The sequence below is a fragment of the Eleutherodactylus coqui genome, chromosome 7 (assembly GCF_035609145.1).
Source record: "Eleutherodactylus coqui strain aEleCoq1 chromosome 7, aEleCoq1.hap1, whole genome shotgun sequence".
NCBI classification, from domain to species: domain Eukaryota; kingdom Metazoa; phylum Chordata; class Amphibia; order Anura; family Eleutherodactylidae; genus Eleutherodactylus; species Eleutherodactylus coqui.
The window spans coordinates 58,715,890-58,741,750 of NC_089843.1; the positions used below are offsets into that span (position 1 = coordinate 58,715,890).

A 25,861-nucleotide genomic window follows, 5' to 3' on the forward strand; every position below is an offset into this window, starting at 1 on the left:
CATGTTGGCTGTGGGCACCGTTGGTGATGTGGAAGATGTCAAGTTGGTAGTCCAGTTCTGCCCAGACGTGTCCAGGCCTATCCTGTTAGATTCCACTACAGCAGAGATGTGTTTTAGGTCGTCTAGTGTCCCCAACGGCGCCCACATCCAACTTCTGTAAGGTGCATTAAAAACTTCTATCTTTTCATGTCCTTGTAGGTCACTTTATGTATGGAGAAATCTACTTTTGCACCGTTCTTTTAAATCCCCCCTCCAGTAGTTCTTAGAAGATACATAAATACCATTTCCATTGCCATATAATGCCCTGTGATGAGATTTAGGCCCAATGCACACAGGCGGATTTTTACTGCGGATTCACAGCGGGTGTCTGGCTGCGGATTTTGCCGCAATGTCTGTCCATAGCATGCAATGTAAAATAATTCTTCCGCGCACACGAGCTGAAATCACTTGCGATTTCCGCTCGCAGAGAAAGAATCGTAGCATGCTCTATTTTCATGTGGGACTTGCACTGACAGCTTCCATAGCAGTCAATGGAAGCCGTCCAACCCACGGCGATACCAAAATGTCAATCTCGCTGCAGATCTGCGTCATCACTGGTGCGGCATTCTCTGCACTGTGCATGTGTGCCGGCCAGCACATCCGTAGCACACAGAAGACCGATCCGGACAGGTACGCAGGGGTTCACTGGCCGGCACAGAGTCCGATTCCACTGCGGGATCCAACCCGGCCGTGTGCATTCGGCCTTATAGGGATTTTTGCATTTCTCAGGTTGCGATTCCATTTATTGCTGTGACAATTAACCTTTTAATAGCACATGTAATAAAAAACAGATAAATGTTGAATAAAAAGTTTTGCCTGGTCGGCATTTATTGTACACAAAAATAAATAAGTTACAATTTACAAAGCAAAAAGCACAAGTGGCTTTTAAAGTGCAATTCATACAAGTCTTAGCCGGATCGTTATAGGCTAAACGTAAGAGATTTAATCTGTCCATCAACTGCGTGTCTCTTTAAATTGAGAACTGAAACCAGCGTCCCCTATGTCTGCAGGATGAAGCACCCCAAACATTACATGGGTTCACCACGGTAAGGAAAAGTGCAGATACAAAGCACATTTATACAATGCTTCATGATAAACGGAGCTGAAGACTGTGTGATGTCACATGAAGACAGATTATGACAACCACCCCCATCATCCCCACTTGGATATAGAAGGGAACAAGTCACCTCCGGCTATTCAGCAATAGTAAGTCATGGTGTATAAAAAGAAAGTACAATGTACACTAAGGTATGGGGACACCACACATAGGGATGTCCGCTTCTCCAACCAGTGTGTCCGTCTCACAATTCCAACCAATCACGTCAAACTATTCTTTGGTGTCCGTTTGCTACTTCATCCCATCGGCTTAACTCCGCTGTGCTGCATAAAACGGTTCCTTGGAAGCCTTCATGTCACTCATGAGCCTCCTCAAACATAATCCATGACCGCAACCTCACAAGCATCTCGTTTGGAAGATCAGAAAGAATGGCGGTTTCTTCAGACGGATGTGGCAGTCCTCACTTTTGCAGACAAGACCTGCTTAAAGCGTCGCTTCAAGTCCTGCATGTTCGGAGACTTTGGCCGAGGGATGAGGGAATTTTTCCTCTTCTCTGGTGTGCTGGTGATCTGGTGCTTGCTGATCTCCTTACAAAGTACCTGAAACGCGTTGTAAACGTCAATATAGTTCTCGCTGACACTGACTTCGTAGAAGGTGCAGCCCAGCATGTTGGCCAGCTGGAGTCCATGCTGTGGTTCCACCTGCTTGAGGTGCAGAAGGTCCGCCTTGTTGGCCACGATGACCACGGGCACCCTGTTGTCGGGATGCATCTGGCGCACGTGCTGGTGGAGGTGGTTGATGAGCTCGTAGCTCTTACAGTCTGTGATGGAGAAGACGATGACGACGGCGTCTGCCCATCTGATGGATCGGTTAAGCTGCTCGTTACACTCCAGTCTCTGGTCGTGGAGCTGTGGGAAAGACGGAAAAATCTATAAGAGGAGGCAATTCCAAAGCGTATGTTAAACCGATTTACAGCAATGAGGGATTTTCCAGGTTGCAAGGAGTTCCTGGACGCGTTAAGTGCTGCAGGAGATGTATGCTATATCCATCTGTCTGCTCCTTCACCTTCCTAACCTAATGTGTGTTGATGCAGCTGCAGAATCTGGAATCAGATACAGCGGCGCAGTCTATTCTCTACGGAACGAACAGCGAGGAGCAGGGAAAGACTTTGTAGTGGGGCAGAAGGGGAAATGAGCTGGCTAGACAGAGAGTCTGGAAAGTAAGGAGATAGAAGCTGGAAGCATTTCCATCTGGACAGCTGCCCAATCCCAACGGCTAGGACTAGACAAGCACTTAGCTGCTTTATGTGTGCGACCCTGAATGGGGGGGGAAGCCTGCAGTATACAGAATTGTGAGGGGGACTACAGTATTCCTATCGCTCCTTGCAGACTGTTTGCATGCAGTTCAAAAGTTCAGACACCTACAGATGTAGCAGAGCTGAGCGTGTCATTTAATTCACTCTTCTGCACAGCAACTTAGAAAATGCAGAACTATGTCAAACACGTTAGTAATGTGGCAAATGACAAACACGGCTCTGCAACGGTGCGTTCACACATCAACGATCTGCTGCAGCAGATTTCACCCTTCAAATTGAAGGGGTGAAATCTGCAGCACATCAACAACGTGTAAACGCAGCCAACAATATAAAGACTCGGCCATCTACATGATAGAAGACATTTACCTGCACGCCTGGAGTGTCCTGCACCTGAATGGCCAACGTCATCCCATCGATCTGGACTTGTCGACTGTACAGGTTTCCTGGGAACACAATAAGACAATTCATTGCAGATCTATAGGCACAATCGTTGGCGCTACGTGGGGTTCTAGTAGCTCATGAACTTCTCTTACCTGCATTCCTTTCATAGTCGCCAATAAACCTCTTGGTGAGAAATCTGACGACCAGCGCTGCAAGGAGAAGGAGAAAATACAGGATCAGAAGGCTGCAGACAAAGTGCTGTTATAAGATGTTACACTGGGCACGGGGGCAGAGGGTGGCAATGCCATCCAGTGCAGAGGTGACAATGAGGGACCTTTCACAAGTGCACCTAAGACATAGCTTAATCTGCTGCAGATTTCAGCTTCGTACCCCACAATGTATACATGCAGATTTATGTGCAGAATTGTCTGCGTCTTTAGATGCATCTTGTAGAAATGATCCTCGCTACTCCTGATACATGCAGATGTGATGTAGTAGAGCTGAGTTGGTCATGGCACCATTCATAAAAACATGGGATAACTGAATACTCAATCCATGGCCATTGTGATTTCCAGAACGTCAATCATTTCTTTACCCAATGAATGGACTTGTGTAACATGTAACAACTCTAGCTCTGCTACATCTGCACTGCTTACTACAGAAGAGATACATTGTATCCATATACAGATATCACTACAGAAGAGATATATTGTATCCATATACAGATATCACTACAGAAGAGATACATTGTATCCATATACAGATATCACTACAGAAGAGATACATTGTATAGAAGTCTGACTAGTGACACTCACCTGTTTTGCCCACAGCACTGGCTCCAACCACAGCGATCTTGATGACCCTGCTGCTGCCCCCATTGCTGGTGCCCGCACTGTCGTTGCTGCTGGCAGGGGGGCACTCACTGATGGTGCACATGTTCTGGATGAGGCGCATGGCTGCGGGTTCGGTGCAGATGATAGCCTGAATACAGCCGGTGCGGCTCTGCTATGTGTGAACGGGGTGACACTCCGAGAACTTGTGAGGAGCAGAGCGCGGCGCCGGCTGTTTTGTTGCAGAGCGCTCAGGAGATGGCACCGCCTCTTCAATCCTCACAGCCTATCACAAGGCAGAGCGGGCGGGAGAGGTCACGCCTCTTTTCCCTCCGCCCAATCAGAGGGCGTCGTCTGCTGCTGCTGTTGTTGTGCGGTCTGTGAGGGACGCAGCAGTGATGTCCGTGAGGAGACTGTAGTGCAGGACGGTCCGCCATGGCCGCCTGTAATGTGACATATGCTGCTCTGTCAGAGCCGGCTTACCAAACATTATATGTACAAATGTGGTGTCAGATAACACAAGTACCACCATATAGTTCTACCTGCTATGGAACACAACATGTCTGCCACATATAAGGCGGCGCTCACACCTCACGGGTTTTAGATGCAGTTTTTGAAGTCAAAACCAGTAGGGGATCCTAAAAAGGGGCGAGAATAATGGACGGGCACAGCTTCTCATTTTGGGATCCGCTCCTTCAAAAACCACTTCAGAAAAGCTGCCCGTACGCCCCACAGCCGTCCAAAGTAATAACATTTATGCGCAAGAGTAGCCTGAAATCTGACATGTTCCCTTAAGGGGCTTCCGGTTACCATGATGCAGGTGACTCCTCCCCTTTCGCATTTGCGAATATGAGCACGCTCGTGCGTGTGTCCGCTCGCTCAGCGAAATATTTCGGCTGTAGCAAAGTTCACCCCCAGAGGGGGACCGGACGTCAGGTTGTGGCTGCTCTTCCCCCCTCATTTCGCTATCTCTGACCGGCGGTGGGTGTAGTTGGCGGGCGGCTGAGTAGCTGCAGTAAGCTGGTATACGCTGCTCCTCCCTTGGGTTGTGCGGACGCGGTCCCTGGGGCACGCAGATTAGAGGGGGCATCAGCGGCCCCCGCTGTAGGGACCGATCCTGTGGGGGCTGTTGATACCTAAACGGGAAGTGCGCGACTGCTTTACCTGAACATTGCGAACCATAAACGGCGCAGCTGCGCTAAGAAACATAGTTAATTGCTGCCCTACGGACCTCGTGAACTTATCCTAATTACTAAGGAAATCGGCGATCGGAAACGACTTTCGCTATTGTACCCGCGATAAGGGACTTGCTTTATATTTCGGCCGGATGCCCCCAAGTTGAACTGTTTATAAAAAAGTTTTGTGCATCGCAACGTCTGACTTTACGGGTTTTCCTCGGCAATCCCGCTGGGTCCCGTTTCCAAGGGGGTTCTACAGAGAGGTAAAGCCTCGCCCTGTACCCGAAGTGGCCCGCGCCCGGGCATGAGAACCTACCGTAGTAGCCCCGCTGCCCGAAACACAGGAAAAAGATACAACGACCCCTATTTGTAAATCGAGCCCGCTGCTGACTGGCATGAGTGACTCGACAGCTCCTCCAGACTAGTCAGCACGCTCTTGGGTCTCAGGGAACCCCGCACCTTCCTTAGGGTCCAGCCCCCTTCAAGCAGACAACCTTTCTTTATGGGACCAGCTGTTCTAAAACGAGAACATCCTTACCCGTTCTCAGCCCCCGCCGCGGTCCTGGTGTTTGTTGTGGAAGATGACGTTACCGGCTGTCACCTGACCGCTGCCGCCAAATACAGTCTGTAGCTGTCATTACCTGTTCTAGTATCAGAGCTCACATCCTGGGCACCATGATGCCAGGAGCAATCGGCCCTACTGGTTGTGGCAGCCGAGAAAAGGTCTTGGTACCAAGAATATGGACTATCCCTGCAGATATTCCCTTTCAACAGTCGCAACACTTGACCATGACCAACTCTTCGGGAGTTGTGCAGTGACTACTAACAAGGCGCAGGGACAAATGTTGAGGGTGTGGGAGCGGGTGGGGGGTTGTTATTGCCTTTGTTTTCAATGGAAATGGGGTGCCAGAACAACCTTGGTCCCGATTCCACCATCTACAAGAGCGAAGAGGAGCCATTTAGATAGTCAGCTCCTATGACACATGCAATATCAGAAAATTAGTAGATGCTTAGAACAAACTTCCAGCAGACATGGTTGGAGAACCAGTAAGCATGCCGGGATACACTAACTGTCCTAAGAGAGAAGGGACATAATATAGGGCAGCTGAGACGGACCACGCGGTCTTCTTCTACTGTCAGTCTTCTATGTTTCTATTCCCGCTATGAGTCACCTGTATTACTCAGAAGATGCATCCTCCTACTTTATATACTGAAGACTATATAGACAGTAGATATTGTATTACAGCTGGTATTAGCAGGTGTCGCTTCCTTCACCACCACTAGAGGGCTAGTCGGACCACAGCAGAGCAGGCGGTGGCACTGTTGCTGGCAGCGGACTGCCTTGTACAGTACTTGGCGGCTTTTGTATTTACTTATCAATCACGCATTCCTTTTTGCAGGTCTTGTAGTGACAGAGGCTCATTACACCGCCTAATGGTAACTATGTGTCATGTCACCGTCACTCAGCTTTTAACCCAAAAGACACATCAGCCATTAGGGCTGATTGTTTACCAGGCAGACACTTTTCATCAGGCAACCAATTGTCTTCTGAAATCACAAATCCATCCTATTCCCTGTAATAACTCTTGTGAGGAGGAAGCAATCACTGTCTTACCTACAACTTAAAGAATGAGTCACACAATAGTACCTAGAACAAAAGGAAGTTTTGGAGCAGTCTGCTAAAGTTGTGTATAAACAGACCAGATTACATGGAGGCCGGCATGACACGGACATTTTTGCGTGTGTGATCTGCCCGGAATAGAACCCATTGATTTAAATGTGTTCATTCATATTTCCGTATTTTTGTTACGCATTTCGGTCACACGCAAAAATATAGAATATATTCTATTTTTCTGCATATTTGTGCACCAGAGGTCCCCATAGAAATCAATGGGTGGGGGTGCGCAAATGTGCGTGCAATACACAAGGAGATGCGTGAAACACTATATAATTCTGCTGGAAAAAGAACACATCTGGAACTAATTAACCATTTCAATTGGTGAGTTTATTTGCTGCGCATAAATGAACATGCCCTGCAGGCAGAAAAAGTACAGTAAAATACACCGAAAAGGGCGCAAAAAAAGCCTTGTTCGTGCGCAGATACTTTGCGCTGAGATGCACGCAATTGCTCTTACATTTGCGTGAAGGTAGCTTCATACTTGCTACTGTGAAATCATTCTAGACCATCTGTGAATAATGTACCTTAGTATGGAAGCATTTGGTGTAGATCACACATGTCAGACACAAGACCCACGGGCCAAATCTGGTCAGCCCTCATTTTTTGTGGTCCGCCAGCCGTGAAGGGACCCAACAGGTATTCTGTTCACCAAGCCATCAACTCTGGTCCTGTGGTGGCAGTGATCGGGCACCTGCTGTCAGCCCGCAATACACAGTGGCACCAAGTGGAAGCAGTTAGTTCCAAGCCCTGTGTAGTGGCCGGTGCTTATAATGCAAGCATAGCTGTCAATACGTTTAATGGGATCTGCAATTGCAATTACAAGTGCTGGCCACTACTGCTCCGATCCTTACTACTGTGTTGTGGGGCTCTACAATGTTTCCTGTGCAATGTGCTTTATTATAGAAAACAATCTGTACTATTGTCACTGCTGCATCTATAATGGAGGAGTATAACATTATTATGTTCTTTATCCAGCAAAGTGAATGCCATAAGAAAAAAATTAAAAATCAATGCCAAAATTGCTGCTTTTTCATCTGCCTTCCAAAAAGGCAAAAGAAAAAGTCATACATCTCCCAAAATGGTAACAATAACCTAGCTCTCATAGCCTGTGGGAGGCTATGAGAGCTGCCGCCAAAGGGAGGTGGGGGGAGTTTAGCAGCATGTCTGCTAAATTTCAACCCCTTCCCTCTTCCTTAGTGTGCTAAGCTCCCGCCCCCTCCTATTGCTGGCAGCTGACAAGGGGCAAAAGTTTCCATCATGCCTCCCTCTTCCTTTTCTCCTCCTGTAACATATATAAAGGTTTCCATCATGTCCTCCTCTCCCTTCTATCCTCCTGTAACATATATGAAGATTTCCATCATGTCCTCCTCTCCCCTCTCTCCTCCTGTAACATATATAAAGGTTTCCATCATGTCCCCCTCTCCCTTCTATCCTCCTGTAACATATATAAAGGTTTCCATCATGTCTCTCCTCTCCTCCCGCTTCTATCCTCCTGTAACATATATGAAGGTTTCCATTGTGTCTCTCCTCTCCCTTCTATCCTCCTGTAACATATATAAAGGTTTCCGGTTTCCATCATGTCTCTCCTCTCCCTCCTCTCCTCCTGTAACATATATAAAGGTTTCCATCATGTCCTCCCTCTCCCTCCTCTCCTCCTGTAACATATATAAAGGTTTCCACCATGTCCCCCTTTCCCTTCTCTCATCCTGTAACATATATAAAGGTTTCCATCATGCCTCCCTCTTCCTTTTCTCCTCCTGTAACATATATAAAGGTTTCCGGTTTCCATCATACCCCCCTCTCCCTTCTATCCTCCTGTAACATATATGAAGATTTCTATCATGTCCCCCTTCTCCCTTCTCTCCTCCTGCACCATATATAAAGGTTTCCATCATGTCCTCCTCTCCTTTCTCTCCTCCTGTAACATATATAAAGGTTTCCATCATGCCTCCCCTCCCTTCTATCCTCCTGTACCATATATAAAGGTTTCCATCATGTCCTCCTCTCCCTTCTCTCTTCCTGTAACATATATAAAGGTTTCCATCATGCTCCCCCTCTCCCTTCTATCCTCCTGCACCATATATAAAGGTTTTCATCATGTCTCTCCTCTCCTCTTGCTTCTATCCTCCTGTAACATATATGAAGGTTTCCATTGTGTCTCTCCTCTCCCTTCTATCCTCCTGTAACATATATAAAGGTTTCCGGTTTCCATCATGTCTCCCCTCTCCCTCCTCTCCTCCTGTAACATATATAAAGGTTTCCATCATGTCCTCCCTCTCCCTCCTCTCCTCCTGTAACATATATAAAGGTTTCCACCATGTCCCCCTTTCCCTTCTCTCATCCTGTAACATATATAAAGGTTTCCATCATGCCTCCCTCTTCCTTTTCTCCTCCTGTAACATATATAAAGGTTTCTGGTTTCCATCATACCCCCCTCTCCCTTCTATCCTCCTGTAACATATATGAAGATTTCTATCATGTCCCCCTTCTCCCTTCTCTCCTCCTGCACCATATATAAAGGTTTCCATCATGTCCTCCTCTCCCTTCTCTCCTCCTGTAACATATATAAAGGTTTCCATCATGCCCCCCCTCCCTTCTATCCTCCTGCACCATATATAAAGGTTTCCATCATGTCCTCCTCTCCCTTCTCTCTTCCTGTAGCATATATAAAGGTTTCCATCATGCTCCCCCTCTCCCTTCTATCCTCCTGCACCATATATAAAGGTTTCCATCATGTCCTCCTCTCCCTTCTCTCTTCCTGTAACATATGTAAAGGTTTCCATCATGTCCCCCTCTCCCTTCTCCCCTCCTGTAACATATATAAAGGTTTCCATCATGTCCCCCTCTCCCTTCTCCCCTCCTGTAACATATATAAAGGTTTCCATCATGTTCTCTCCCTTCTATCCTCCTGTAACATATATAAAGGTTTCCATCATGTCCTCCTCTCCCTTCTCTCCTCCTGTAACATATATAAAGGTTTCCATCATGTCCCCCTCTCCCTTCTCCCCTCCTGTAACATATATAAAGGTTTCCATCATGTTCTCTCCCTTCTATCCTCCTGTAACATATATAAAGGTTTCCATCATGTCCTCCTCTCCCTTCTATCCTCCTGTAACATATATAAAGGTTTCCATCATGTCTTCTTCTCCCTTCTCTCTTCCCATAACATATATAAAGGTTTCCATCATGTCCTCCTCTCCCTTCTCTCTTCCCATAACATATATAAAGGTTTCCATCATGACCTCCTCTCCCTTCTCTCTTCCCATAACATATATAAAGGTTTCCATCATGTCCTCTTCTCCCTTCTCTCTTCCCATAACATATATAAAGGTTTCCATCATGTCCTCCTCTCCCTTCTCTCTTCCCATAACATATATAAAGGTTTCCATCATGACCTCCTCTCCCTTCTCTCTTCTCATAACATATATAAAGGTTTCCATCACGTCCTCCTCTCCCTTCTCTCCTCCTGTAACATATATAAAGATTACCCTCATGTCTCCCTCTCCCTTCTATCCTCCTGTAACATATATAAAGGTTTCCATCATGACCTCCTCTCCCTTCTCTCTTCTCATAACATATATAAAGGTTTCCATCATGTCCTCCTCTCCCTTCTCTCCTCCTGTAACATATATAAAGGTTTCCATCATGTCCCCCTCTCCCTTCTATCCTCCTGTAATATATATAAAGGTTTCCATCATGTCCCCCTCTCCCTTCTATCCTCCTGTAATATATATAAAGGTTCCCATCATATTCTCCTCTTCCTTCTCTCCTCTTGTAAGATACATAAAGGTCTCCATCATGTCTCCCCTCTCCCCTCTCTTCTTCTGTAACATATATGAAGGTTTCCATCATGTCTCTCCTCTCCCTTCTCTCCTTTTGTAAGATACATAAAGGTCTCCATCATGTCTCCCCTCTCTTCTTCTGTAACATATATGAAGGTCTCCATCATGTCTCCCCTCTCCCCTCTCTTCTTCTGTAACATATATGAAGGTTTCCATCATGTCTCTCCTCTCCCTTCTCTCCTTTTGTAAGATACATAAAGGTCTCCATCATGTCTCCCCTCTCCATTCTCTCTTCCAGGCTGTAGATATTAGGTTCTTTAAACGTTTCCCAATAAATGTTATTCTTGAGACCTTACACTATTTTTGTATCCCATATTTGGATACGTTCTATAATATCAATGTCTTCCTGTAGATGAGGTCTCCAGAACTACAAACAGTATTCCAGATGTGGTCTCACCAGAGCTCTATACAGTGTGATCACAATCTTTACCTTTCTACTGGTTATACCTCTAGCTGTGCAGCCGAGCATCCTACTTACTTTCTCTGCTGCTGGACCGCACTGTGAACTCATTTTGAGGCTGTCAGAAATCAGAACCCCTTAATCCTTCTCTACTGAAGTCCTTGATAACAAAGAGCAGCTAATATGATACTATGTCTGAGGACTGCTTCTCCCTAAGTGCATTATGTTACATCTAGAATCATTAAACTGCAGTTTCCATTATTTTGACTATTTATTTTTGACTTGTTTTTATGGCATTCACTGTGCAGGATAAATAACATGATCATTTTAGGGCTAATTTCCACAGGCGAAATTCCGCCTTGTACCACGTGGCGGAAATCCGCGGCATTGCCCCGCAGCTATTGGGTTCTATTGAACCTAATAGCGCAATGCTCACAGTGCGGAACTCTACCACGGAATTCCGCCCTGTGAATTCTTGCATACTCACCTGCGGCATGTTCTGTTTGCCGTGGGCGTACGCGCGGATGGCTTCCATTGCACTCGATGAAAGCTGTCCGACACGCTATCTTCTGCTGTGTATGCGCGTCAGAGCGTCATGCGGGACGTCGAGCGGCGAATCCGGAGTAAGTATGGGGTCTCTGGGCGGGGGGGGGGGGGGGGGGGGTGTTGTGACGGGCTCCGGTGTGGTATTCCGCTTGCCATGGGCATTAGGCCTTATTGCATTAGTCATTACATTTACGACAATACCAAATGTTTACAGTTCCTTTAAAGGGGTTGTCCCGCGCCGAAACGGGGTTTTTTTTTTTTTCAAACCCCCCCCGGTCGGCGCGAGACAACCCCGATGCAGGGAGGTAAAGAAAGCTTACCGGAGCGCTTACCTTAATCCCCGCGCTCCGGTGACTTCAATACTTACCGCTGAAGATGGCCGCCGGGATCCTCTGTCTCCGTGGACCGCAGCTCTTCTGTGCGGTCCATTGCCGATTCCAGCCTCCTGATTGGCTGGAATCGGCACGTGATGGGGCGGAGCTACACGGAGCCTGCATTCTGCACGAGCGGCTCCATAGAAGACTGCAGAAGACCCGGACTGCGCAAGTGCGGCTAATTTGGCCATCGGAGGGCGAAAATTAGTCGGCACCATGGAGACGAGGACGCCAGCAACGGAGCAGGTAAGTATAAAACTTTTTATAACTTCTGTATGGCTCATAATTAATGCACAATGTATATTACAAAGTGCATTATTATGGCCATACAGAAGTGTATAGACCCACTTGCTGCCGCGGGACAACCCCTTTAAGTTTTACTACTTTTGCTCAGTAAGAATACTTTAAAAAAAAGTTTTTGTGCCTCTGCACTTGTTTTTGGGGGCGGATGTTGTAGATAAACTTGCATGTTTAAAGTTGAATGAGGCGATGGGCCCAGATGGCGTCCACCCCACAGCTCTTAAACAACTGCAATCTTTGATTGCGGCACATTTATTGCCTCCCTTCATGTACAGTCCTCGGATATTCTGATTTAGTGCTTCTCATTGAGGTAATGGTTTTGTTCTTTTCATGTAAAGTGAAGCCGGCAGGTTGTCGTACGCTGCGCTCCCCCTCCATCTACTTATTTTTAGACTTGGCACTTTTCATCAGCTATAATCATAACAATGCTCCTCGTATTAAAAGTGTTACAGTGAAATCCACATTGCAGAGCTTTTAGCTGCTGGCTCACAATGATACATAAGAAATGACATTACAATACAGCGGAGGAGGACAGTATACCACAGCGCTCACTATATCCTGGGGGCCATCACTCATATGTACTATAGTGGAGGCATGAAGAGGCGGAATGGCAATGACTGTCCACTTTATTAGGGACTTTCACGATTAAAGCTTCCCTGTATGGAAATTAGATCCGTGACCCCGGAGTGCAGCATAAAATAGCACGACAAGTTCTCTGTGGATTAATTTCAGTGTGAATTCACATTAGACTACGAAAATCCAGCAATCTGATTGACTTCCAGTGAGGCCTGGTCATCAGCGCTAGACTAGCTGGGGAAGTGATATGATACACTGACAACTTTGTAGAGTTTTCTCATACATCAGTATGAGGATTATAAGCAGAATGGTGTCAGCGGAGAAAAACACCAAAAGACATCCTGTGGATATGGAGAACTCTTCAACGAAAGGGGTCAAAGGAGGATGTCAGTAATTGTTCTGATGATCAGGAGGTGTACAATCAAGCAAATTACAGTTGAATACAACGCTGGTGCTCCAACTAACATGGCCGAACATGTCGTTCCTTACATGGGCTCTAGCAGCAGACAACTAGTTCCAGCGCAATTATGTCTAAGAGAAACAGAAAGCCGAGACTCCCTGGGGAAAAGAGCAAAAATTGTATCCCTGATCAGTGGGAAAACATCACCTGGTCAGATGGATCCAGATTTCTATTGCACCGCACGGATGAGAGGACAGAATTTGGTACAAGCAACATGAATTAATAACCCCTCTTGTAATCTGTTCAGTACATGTCAGCACCTTCATCTAATCTGTGACAACTACAAGAAGCTTCCTGTCCGCAGGGGCCGATCTTCCTGCAGAACCATTTCATCACCTAGTAGACTCTATGCCACCATGAAATGCTGCGGTTCTGAAGTCCAAAGGAGGTCCAGTGCGCTACTAGATGGGGGTCCCTAATAAAGTGGCCATTCAGCATATAGAAGAAAACACCAGGACATCAATCCAGTATCAAGATCTCTTATTTACCCAGCTGGACATTTCAGGTGTTTCTTCTATACTACATAAGGACTATGGATCAAGTTTTGCCTAGGCTTTGCACCATTGTACTGTTTTCTTCAGTGCTGCTCCATTTCTACAGCGTATAGTTGGCGACAACCTGGATGTGGTCTCCATAAGAACGGCAATGTTAGCAAACAGGGAAGTGGAAAATGGACTAGAAGACGTCGTGCCATCAGCAGGCTCTCCACAATGTCTGGTGGGGTCCCCTCCTCAATGTACCATTAGTATGTCTCCATCATGCCTACACATGTTACCTCTGCTTACACACCTCGATCACTGAGGCTTGTCCCAGTCGAGCTGATTGCTCAAGAGATCCAATCCTGAGGCATTAACTAGCAGCGGACTGACATCAGCATTTACAGGTGCCTCCTTAAAGAAGCAGTCCCCTGAATTTTTCTTTTCATTCATTATGTAGCTATGCCCATAATATACATATATAAATCAGCTAGCATTACTTTGTGTAGTTATCCCTTTCTATCTGAAAAATTCCCTTAAATTGGGCCATGTAATCTCATGATGACCCCCCTGAGAGTTTTTTTAACCTTTATGTTCTCTGAAAGGGGGTCACTATTAGAGTTTTCTGTGGATGGCTTGTACGCCACGTGCTGTTCTCAGGGAGACAAAAACTCCTATCACATTACCGCTGATGATTAGAGGCTCCTGTCACTCAGTTATAACAAAGGAGGTCACAGCGTATCCTTCTGACTGTATACTTATGATCTTTAGCTTATTTAGGCGACTATTGAGGTTAATAATATTTACACTGTCCACCCAGCAGGCAGAAATGGTATCAGCACAGCATTACCTGGTGGCTATGCCAGGAGGGGTACCATCTCTCCTTAAAGGGGTTGTCCCGCGCCGAAATGTTTTGTTTTTTTTTTCAATAGCCCCCCCGTTCGGCGCGAGACAAACCCGATGCAGGGGTTTAAAAAAAAAGCCGGATAGTACTTACCCAAATCCCCGCGCTCCGGTGACTTCTTACTTACCTTGCGAAGATGGCCGCCGGGATCTTCACCCACGGTGGACCGCAGGTCTTCTCCCATGGTGCACCGTGGGCTCTGTGCGTTCCATTGCCGATTCCAGCCTCCTGATTGGCTGGAATCGGCACACGTGACGGGGCGGAGCTACGGGGAGCAGCTCTCCGGCACGAGCGGCCCCATTCAGAAGGGAGAAGACCGGACTGCGCAAGCGCGTCTAATCGGGAGATTAGACGCTGAAATTAGACGGCACCATGGAGACGAGGACGCTAGCAACGGAGCAGGTAAGTGAATAACTTCTGTTTGGCTCATATTTAATGCACGATGTATATTACAAAGTGCATTAATATGGCCATACGGAAGTGTATAACCCCACTTGCTTTCGCGGGACAACCCCTTTAAGGAGTGCACCTAGAAGGTGAGTGGTGAGACTTGTAAGGCCATGCATGCTCCTCTGGGAAATATGATTTGCAGGAATGTTCCATCTTCTTTATTTGCATATATTTCCCAGAGGAGCATGCATGGCCTTATAAGTCTCCTCACAGACCTTCTAGGTGCTCTTCTTAAAGGGGTTGTCCCGCGAAAGCAAGTGGGGTTCAGCACTTCTGTATGGCCATATTAATGCACTTTGTAATGTACATCGTGCATTAAATATGAGCCATACAGAAGTTATTCACTTACCTGTTCCGTTGCTAGCGTCCCCGTCTCCATGGTGCCGTCTAATTTCAGCGTCTAATCTCCCGATTAGATGCGCTTGCGCAGTCCGGTCTTCTCCCTTCTGAATGGGGCCGCTCGTGCCGGAGAGCTGCTCCTCGTAGCTCCGCCCCGTCACGTGTGCCAATTCCAGCCAATCAGGAGGCTGGAATCGGCAATGGAACGCACAGAGCCCACGGTGCACCATGGGAGAAGACCTGCGGTCCACCGTGGGTGAAGATCCCGGCGGCCATCTTCGCAAGGTAAGTAAGAAGTCACCGGAGCGCGGGGATTTGGGTAAGTACTATCCGGCTTTTTTTTTAAACCCCTGCATCGGGTTTGTCTCGCGCCGAACGGGGGGGCTATTGAAAAAAAAAAAAACCCGTTTCGGCACGGGACAACCCCTTTAAGGAGTAATAATACCTCTGACGACCTATGTCACAGACCTCTCACTAGTGAAGCAAGCATCCTACTCCACACTGATGAGGGGCAAACCCCCCCAAAACAGCTGTCTGTGTATGGATTCTGGCTTGGTTTTCAATTCCCAATCATTGTTCTAAAGACCTGTATAAAGTGTCAGACATTGATTTGCAGGAATGCTGCCATCCAATAGGTGGCGCTGCAGAGGTATTGTTCCATCTTCCTAGTGACTATGCTTAATAGTATTGTTTGAAAGTGAAAGTAACATCAAGATGGTGGCTGATAAGTATCAGACAGGAGGCTGTACTGCATGGAAGGCAGTACAATATACAGAGGAGACCTCCAGAGTGTGGCTAGCAATCAGGTAAGGGGGGCAGAAAGAAGAAATGATTGAACAGAGATGCGAAGAAAGCCTAAGTCTAAAACATACAGTAATGAGAAATTGGGCGCAAGAGTGTTTGTTACACAACTTGTGTTCATGACATGACTTGCATGTTGTGACGTTCCTGTAAAGGGAGTCACACTATCCCTATAGCAGTCAATGGAAGTGTACTACCATGACAGTATCATTCTAGGGGGTGTGACTGACAGTTTTGTTTGTAGATTACAAATAATTGTACATGTCGCCACTTGATGCATAGTAGACGCAAGGATTTCACGCATTGTGCAATCCAATGTATCCCAATTGAATCTCACCGTCATCCGGGTGTTACTTTGTAAGAAAATACAAAGTGTATTTCTGTGTATAAATATTTACAGAGTTACATAGTAACATAGTGTGTAAGGCTCAAAAATAGACTGTGTCCACCCAGTTCAGCCTATTATTCTGCCATGTTGATCCAGAGGAAGACAACCCCCATGAGGTTGAAGCCAGTTTTCTGGAAAAAATTTCTTCCCAACTCCAATCTGGCAGTCAGAATAAAGAACTTGTATACATTCTGTAACAAATTAAACAACATTCTGTATTCTTGATGTCATTAGCATCTAACACTCATCAATATCATCATGATGTGACTCAGAGGTGTAGCGATAACCTAAATCACCTAACGCACAGTATTGCCACTGCATATGACGGTTCACACTGTCCTGGTACTATATATGTACTATTAGGGCAGGGAAGAACAATCTAATATGAAGGGTTCTGGTGATCTGCAACTATTGAAAGGAGTTCAGTTAGCTGATGCCGAGAAATGCGTCCATCGAACATTATGATCACAGCAGGATATAGCTGATTGCCAGTGTTCGGCTATCTCTAGTGGTCCCATAGAGTTTAATGGATTGGCAGAGTGCATGCTTAGCCACCGCTCCATTCAAGTGCCACCTCACTGCAGGAAAGGGGGACTCAGCACCCTTGTTCTTGGTATTGGTGGGGGCTGTGAGACTCCACCAAACAAACATTTATTACCTATACTATAAACAAGTGATGAATATGGAGTGTGTAATAACCATTCAAAAGGGTTTAGCTAAGGTATACAACTCCTCCTAGGATGCAGGGCTCAGAACGTACAGTTGATTGGCCCAGGTCTTGCTCTTGGCACCACCAGCAATCAGCTTATTTTGCTGAGGAAGCTGCCGCCAGTGGCACATTTTCCCTGCAGGAGCTGCTGCCGGGAACATTTATTATTACAGGATGGCTGTGCACATATATGACCCTCCTGCAGTACCAGAACGGCAGAAGGACTGCCATAACGGGAGCTACTCTTAATGATCGGCTCTCCATTCTGATTCGTAGAGGGAGCTCTTGAGGCGGTAAACTATGAGGTTCATATACCCTAATAGGGGTTATAAACAAGGGTTGTGCTCTTTGCAAAGCCCCTGTAAGTTGAAAACCAGTAGTAGTATTTAGTGAATGAAAAGAGCAGAACCCTGTTTTGGGTCAAACTTTGGTAAATGTTCAGTTTGGCACGACCCGAATATGGTTTGTCTAGGCTGAACACACTAAAAGAAGAAGGAGGAAAAAGAAAAGGAAGAAAAAAAAGAAGGAAAAAAATAATTGTTTTGCTTCTCATATTTCCTACCTTCTTTGTTCTTCTTTTTCTTCATTAACTTTGCCTTAAAACAGCTTAAAAGTACTTAGATGGCCTCCTTGGTGACCTAAGAGTGTTATACGGGGCTTTTATGGCTCTTAGACAATGTTATACACCAGTTTTAGGTGAATTTCCATTTCGGTTCAAACTAAATTCCATCCAAACTGAGCTTCTCAAATGTTCGCTCATTAAATCTTATTATTTATATAGTGCCAATATATTTATTACCCCCTACCAAGTTCGGTACTCATTTTACCAATCAGAAGGCTGAGTCAACCTTGAGCCAGCTACCTGAACCATGCAAGGATTGAACTCGCAACCTTCAGGTTGTGAGCGAGAGCTTAGGACTGCATTTCTGCTGTTTTAGCACTCTATGCTATATGAGGCTCTTACATTATTGCTATAAGCATGGGCCTCTGTAGTGAGATGAGGTTTTTTAAACTAGACAACCCAATTAACCATGAAGAATCATCTCAAGCTTAGCATTTAATCAAGCTTAACCAGATAATATCCCCATACTGCAATACATTGGTACAGTTTATCCCCTAGACTTCAACCATGAATGCATCTTTGTATCCACGAGTCCATAAGCGAGCCTACTTGAGGATATATATAGATGCAATGTACAATATGACTTTTCTTTCTTCCTGGGATATAACCCCAAGTCATTCTATAAAGTCTCCTATATAAACAGTGGATATAAAAATGCCAAGATCAGCTGTGACCCGCAGTCTGTGGTTTTGCACACAGCGCTATAGTATTTTATTGTATAGAATAGTGACTTTACTGTAAACTGGAACATTCATTGGGTTTTCTAGTAACAAGACCTCATTCAGTGAATGGATTTGTCGTACAATGTTATTTTTACCTACTGGCTACTAAGGGATTAATATTCTTTTATTTATTGCATCCGCTTCACTCCAGAACAATGAGCCCATAGAGTTGCCTTGAGCTAGTAGCTGCCTGGACCAGTCTCCGGTATAAAGCCCTGTGTGGTGTTATACTTTAATGACAGCGTAAATTCCGACTTGTCTAAATACAGTTGCCTCCATCTCTGAAGTGCGCTGCGCAGCAGAGGCCTGCGTTTAATGGCACGGCAGCCCGATTTAATTGCTGATCACACCTCACAACTTGCTCTCCGTAGGAAGGTGCTAAAACTCCTCACCTATGTACAAGCGACTATTAGTGGAAGTAACAGTTGTGTCAAAGAAAGAGTGTTAAAAGGCTCACAGTAATGTAGACTGCCCGAACTCGCTCATGGCCAATGTTAACTATGGAAGTCACTGATGTTACTGGGTTATACAGGACAAGTCGATTGTAGCTATGGATACATCATGTTCCTTACTTCACAGGTCTGGCAACATTATTTCCATCATCATTGATTACATAATTGACAGAAAGCAAATGTAGTAATACTGTAGAAGCCGTAGATAGGAGTATTGGGGTTGGATTTACACTGCTGGGATCTTTGGGCAATTAGAGTCTTAAAGACCAATTGCAACTATAATAAGCTACAGTAAAAAAAAAAAGCGGGTTTAAGATCTGGTCAGAACCACCAGACGGACATTCCGTCACAGATCCAGCCGGAAGAAAAAGTAGGGCAGCTAGACGGAAAGTGGACAGACTCCATTATAGTCAATGGGATCCATCCTGGCGTTCTTTGGTTTCATCCTGAAACTGAGCCGTTCGGCCGCAGGGATTTCCCTTTCCTGCTCCTTGAACAGAGCAGGACACGGAAATCCATAACACAGGTGTGAAACCACCCTAAGTCATTGATTTCTGTATTGTAATGGGGTGTAACCACTCTTCTAGTATACTTTAAAACTTGCCTTGTCTGTTATCACTTTACTTCTAGTCTTCGTGTCTGTTCTTTTAAGAGGAGGGACTTGGAGGAAACGGAAACTGGCAAAGCGCCATGTTGGGTGGCACAGTTCTCCTCGGGTAGCGTTAGGAGGAGAAGCTTTTCTGTGAAGCTTGGAGAGGTGTATTCATGTGGTGCAGGTTTCTAGATTGTGAAGGATGCGGCAAAAGTCTCCGCTTGGTTATGAGGTGACAGGTTGCCTTTAAGAGGCAGGCTGAGCAAGCATGTGCATCCTTTGGGGTGACAGCAGCCATAGGATGGAGAAGAATGTGGCATCAGCAGCAGATTGCACAAGGAAGAAGGTGAGGGATGTCAGCGGCCATGGCCACAAATCATGACACAGGCTAGAAAGTCTCAAAAAACAGCACATGACTCCACGTTCGAAAGAGATTAAAATACAGATGTCAAAGTCATTCAAATCTACTCATCTGGAGAGGGTTACTAAACCATTTCTAAGATTCTGGGATGCCAGGAACCACAGTGAGAGCCATAATCCACAAATAGCGAAAAGATGGCATATTGGTGCACCTTCCTAGGGATGACCAACGTACTAAGGTTTCACCAAGAGTGCATCAACAACTCATCCAAGAGGTCACAAAAGAACCCAGATGAACATCTAAAGAACTGCAGGCTACACTTCATTCCCAGGCATCATATGTTTTTGTCTCCTGTTACCTTCTGAACACATAAAGGAAAACCAACGGTGTGCTGCGTCAGTAAGCAGGCTGTTAGAGTCTGCTGCAGTAACCCGTCATAAAGGTTCAGCCTGGCTGTCCTAAAAACAGAGTGATGAGGGATATGGAGTTGGCGGAACTACATTGATAATGGACCTAATGAGTAAAGAAATTCTATATTCTGCAATATGGAATCACATAGAGGAATGAGAACTCATAAGGATCATTGCAACATTTGATATAGTATGTGGACAGATGTAGCCATACTACAAGGGCACTGTACATGGAATAATGAATACATAAAGAAATGGAAACACGAAAAAATATAAATGCAGTGAAAATATGTACTGAATGATCTTATGTAATATTAGGTGCATACAGTTCAACTAGCATGAACATTGGAAGACTATCTTTAGGGGGGAATTCCTGCAAAAAGTTGTGAAATAGTTTGTGCAGCTCAAAACTTTATAGTAGTGGATCACAAGCTACACAAACACTGCTGTCATGTTACTGTCATGTTACTAGCAATTATAACACGTGACATTACACTGTCCATGCTTGTGTCTATGACCAGCCTTGGATAGAACAGTGTCGTTGAGTCATAACATTGTGCTCGGCGCCTGAATTCACGCACAGCGTTTGCTGCTTTGCTATGTATATGCAGGATTTCATGAGACCTTCCATCTGGACATTTTACCATGTGTCGACATGATCCGGAAATCATCTCGCTGCTAGTTTTCCATGCTCATCTCTTGCACATGTGTGTGTTTGGGAGTCAGGACAGACCCATGTCATCTAGTATTTACGACCTTACATCCAGATTTACATGACTTTTCAGAAAGTTGTAATGATCATCTGCTGAAAGAAGCCTGCTGTACGGAATATACTGTAAATGATCTTTATTAAACCAAGCAACAAATGGGCTGGGGGATGCGGTAACATTTACTGGGGATAATTACTGGAAATGTAGATTATTTAACGCTATGTTCACCAGTCTGTGTTCCTCTGGCACAGATCTGACATACAGTCCCAGACAAAATATGCTGTTTTATCCAGGAAAATGCTGGGTGACATGTCAAATGTCAGATATACCTTTAGTGAGTGGTGCCTGTGTGGAGCCATTGGGGTCCAGCATATGCCAGACCAGCTGCTTCTTGTTCTTTCCTCACTCCTCATCGCATGGAGCTCAACAATGTAACCTGAAAGTGCAGATGTGGTCATGGCTGTCACGTTACAGCCAGCACACCTTTGTTTCTGTGGGTTCTGTCCTGACTAGTTTTCTTTAACATCTCCTGTGTTTACTAGTCCAGGTTAATTAGTCCTGCAACTGTCAGCTAGGTGTGGCTGGTGTTTGACATTTCTGTCAGCCAATCAGCTTCTCCCTCTTCCCTATATAATCCAGCTCTTCCTGGCTGGGATTTGCTGATGATTTTCAGTGTTCCCTGAGCAGTCAGCCTGCTCAGAGCTCCTGGATGTCTGGCTCCTGTGTTCGGGTTTGTTCTCTGTTTTATCTGTTATTTGTCTGGTAATCTACTGTTCTTGTCTTTTAGTTTTTGTCTGTCTCTGTTTGTTCCTTGGTTACCCGCACTTTGGTTTCCCTTGGACCCCAGTCAAGTCCTCGTGGAAGAAAGTGAGGTTGTCTCTTTCGGGACGGGTACTCCACTGCAAGGTGGATTCAGTCTGAGGGGTTTAGAGTGCCTCGCTCTATCCGTTCCCTCAGTTCTCTGTTCAGCCTGCATCTGGCCACCCATATTAGCTAGTTTTCATATCCGTTCTGGCTGCCCTTGTACCAGGTTCCAGTCGAGGACGATCGTAACAATGGCCTTACGTTGAAGATAGTTAGCAAAAGTATTAGGAATATCTATAATGCTGTCACTTTGACAAACGGTGGGACATTTTTCCGACAACAACAACAACAAAATTGAAGACAGGATTGACACCGTCCTATTTAGAGCTTATGCTCCTCTTGGCACCCCATTAAAGTGGTTTTCCAGGCAAAAAAAATTACTAAAGTTCATCTGATTCCCTAGCACGACTGTTTCACTTTTGCCTGTTTTCTATTTCTGCAGCAACATTGATGACATCCTGATAAAAGGGACATGTGACTGCTGGAGCTAATCATTGGGCGAAGTGATCCAGTGATTGTCTGCTGTGGTCACATGTCCCTGGTAAAGGTAGCGCTGCAGCAACAAGGGACTGGGCATTCGGAAGGGGGAATGACAGGGGATCGGATGACTATGGCTTCTCTTATTGTGGCAGCTAGAATTTGAATATGAAAGAGTTAATGCAAGTAAGATGGTGGGGGTTGTATTCCTATTTTAGGGCAGGAGACGAGACAGCAATTGTAGGGTTAAAGAATTACTGTGCCTGTGTAAGACTGTAGTAAAATCTAATAAATCAGTTTGCTTTTAGACAATGAAGGAATGTCTTTGTGCGGAGAGGATGGTGCCCTTTGTCCTTGGTTCAGTGCTTGGGAAATGATTCCAACGACCAATGAAGAAACAGCCTGGGTATCATTGGCCCCTACAACATTATGTTTGTGCAGCATGCTGAGAAGCTTTAAGAGATTTTGAACATTCTACATTGCAACATTATACATGTAATGCTGGGCAGCCATCGGTCACTTGTCTGATCTTTGTAACTGACCAAATCACATCCTTATGGACCTGTCTTACAGATTGGGTTCCTCTGCATCCTGCCATGAAGCTTGTGGTTCACTCTCTATGGTCCTACACCATTCCTCCCTTAGTTAGAATAAAGTTCCCCGCATGGCCTTAGGCCTACATGCACACGGAACATATTTCTGTCCAATTTTTTTAACCGAAAAATCGGTCTGAAATTCGGACGGAAATAGCACCAATTCATTTGAATGGGTATATGCACATGGGCTTCTTCTTACTCTGATGGAAATAGCACATGTACATGTGTGGGGTCCCGTACATCGAATAGCTGTCCGATGAGAATTATGCTCAAAAATATCAGGCGCAACTTTAAATTCATCCTTCTGCAAGCAGCCTTGAATGAGTTACAACTTTCACAACAAAAAAAGATGGGATTTTGCCATCCTAATAGCAATTTCTTCTTCATCCAACCCAGGAGCCACTAGGGCCGTGGTCAGAGCTCCCTTCTCTTACCGCTTTTCACATTAGTATCATGGCTGCCATTCTTATTGCAACCATGATAGTTTTGTAGAAATCGTAACAAATCCCAATGGATCTCACTGTTTAATGATAAGACTTTCAGTTTATGCTATTTTTCGGAAACCCAACCAAATTGTGTTACTGTGAACTGAGTGTGATACTTATGAAAGACATTTTCTTCGTTCCAGCATTTAAACTGTTAACATGAATTGACTTGTTTGATCTAATTAAAGCATTAAACAATTTAATCAGTGTACTCATCCAACCAACGGGAACATTGATAACTGTTTGTACATGCTGTGGCTGATCCATGGCAAATCACTTGAAACAATGGGAAGTCCAGGTGCAACCCAGCAATTAGCGGTAATCCGCATAGAGAACCATGGATCCGCCCTGGCAGGTGTGGGCAGCCATACAGAGACATCTGAGGGCAGTCAATCCACCAAATGAGTAAAGTCTCTTCACAGTGTTTAGTGATCTAACATTCTGATTACAACATGTGCCCATTATATCTAGACAGTTGATTGACTGTATCACATCAAAGAAAACAGCACAGCTGGAATATAGTGGAGTCAGCAGATGGGTTATACTTGAAGGAAGGGAGCTAAGATCTCTGATTCATTCATTTAGTAATGATGCAGATGTAGAAAACACAGATTATGGCCTCTTTCACACGGGGATATATATGGCCCCGTTTTCACGGCTGGCCGATATACGCTACCCATCTGATGCATTGGTTTACAATACATGAGTTTAGATGGGCGTATTCTCGATGCATAAAAACATCCATACGTCAAAGATAGCACATACGGTGCGCATTACGGGCGGAATATGCCCGCTCCTATGGGAGCCTATGACAGCTGCCATAGAAGAGAGGTGGGAGGGAGTATAGCAGCGTGACTGCTAAATTCCCTCCCCCTTCTCTCTCGCTCTCCACCCCTTACCAGCTGTCTGCAATGGGATGGGGTGGGAGATAGTGTGCCAAAGTCCCACCTCCCCCATTCTTGCGGGCAGATCCCATAGGCTGGAATGCAGAGGGGGAGGGACTAGCTCTGCTAAGCTCCTGCCCCCTCCCCTTGTCGTAAGTTGGCAAAGGGGCAGAGAGGGGGTGGGAGTTTAGCAAAGCTAAATCCCCACCCCACCCCCCCCAGCCAATGGTATCCCGGGGCTGCGGCATAGATGCGCCGCAGCCTCAGCCATCTGGACAAGTGTTGCAGCCGTGACTTGGTCATGGCTGCCGAAAATAGTTGCGCTCGTTTGAATGAAGCCTATAGAACATATTTTTTTTCATGAATGATTTTTTTTCATTTAGTGATGCAGATGTAGAAAAAACAGATTATAGGGCACATTTGTTTTCATGAATGTTGAGATTTAACTTAAAAGGCTGTGGACACCTTTGGGGGGGGGGCAACATTTTTTTCACTTAAATGCATAGAACCAAAAAACAGTTGCCGATTTGATGTTTTGCCTGTGTACATGTTTTGTGTGTCCGTAAAGCGCTCATGTGAATGAATGCATTGGAATCCAGTACTTCACATGGTCACGATTTTCACCCAATGTTTTATCAAAGCTAAATAGCCGCGTAAAAGCGCTTGTGTGAATAAGGCCTAAGTCCCCCTGCATATGGGCGGAAGTTCTGCGGCAGGATTTCCCGCAGAATTTCCACCCCTGGACGCCTGCATAGGATTGCATTGCAAAACACGGAAAACAAATCGCGGCATGCTCTATTTCTGTGTGGGTCTCGCCCGGGCCGCCGACTCCGCTCTGCGCATGTGCCGGTTGGCCGGCAGCTGGCACAATAAAGAGCCATAGCCGCGGGAGAGGTGAGCACCGCACTGGTCCCTGCAGGGGCTCGGGTCGGGTCCCGCTACGAGAATTCTCGCAGTGGGAACCGACCCGGCTGTCTGCAGGCGGCCTAAGAGCAATATAACACTCTCAAAGTAGCTCTTAGACAGTGTTATACACCAGCTTTAGGCCTCTTTCACACGAGCATCATTTAAACGCTCCGATATCCGCGCTAAAAAATTGCGACTGTCGGAGCTTAAAATCGTTTGAACGAAGAATAGCCACGACTTGGTCACAGCTATTTTTGCCATTTTTCACAGCTGTCTGTGAGTCTTGCAGTGCACTGACGCTGCAACGCCAGAATCCCCTTTTGATGCACGATTTTTTTTAGGCGCCTCAAAAACCATTTGTCTAAAAAAATCCACAAGAAACCATTTGTTCTTTTAGACACGATTTGCGTTAAAATGACGCTCGTGTAAGAGGCCTTAGGGGTTTGGTTCAGACTACTGTAATTTGGACTGAACCGAACTTTTGCAAAGGTTCGCAGAACCCGCTAAACTGAATTTTCCAAATATTGCTCATCACTAAGCTCTACTTTTATTATTTTACAGCATTGGGCCCATTTTTAAGCATTTGTTTGGTAACCAGACAATCCCTTTAAGTCCCAGATAACCCCTTTAAATGTTGATCTAATCAGATCACTACAATGGGTCACAAGGGACTGTTTGCCCTTGAAGCTAACTGGGTCTTAATGATTCATCTGGACCATGTGGATTGCAGTTTTTCT

General features: G+C 45.5%; 1 protein-coding gene across 1 annotated transcript; it reads right to left on the bottom strand.

Moving 5' to 3' along the window:
* Positions 1-837: 837 nt before the first annotated feature.
* RASL11B (RAS like family 11 member B) lies at positions 838-3,840 on the bottom strand. Its single transcript, XM_066573088.1, has 4 exons — positions 3,608-3,840; positions 2,945-3,001; positions 2,778-2,854; positions 838-2,004 (listed from the first exon to the last, which is right to left on the bottom strand). Exons 1-4 carry the CDS (start codon positions 3,744-3,746, stop codon positions 1,537-1,539), a joined length of 741 nt encoding a protein of 246 aa, XP_066429185.1. The 5' UTR covers positions 3,747-3,840; the 3' UTR covers positions 838-1,536.
* Between the last annotated feature and the right edge of the window lie 22,021 nt (positions 3,841-25,861).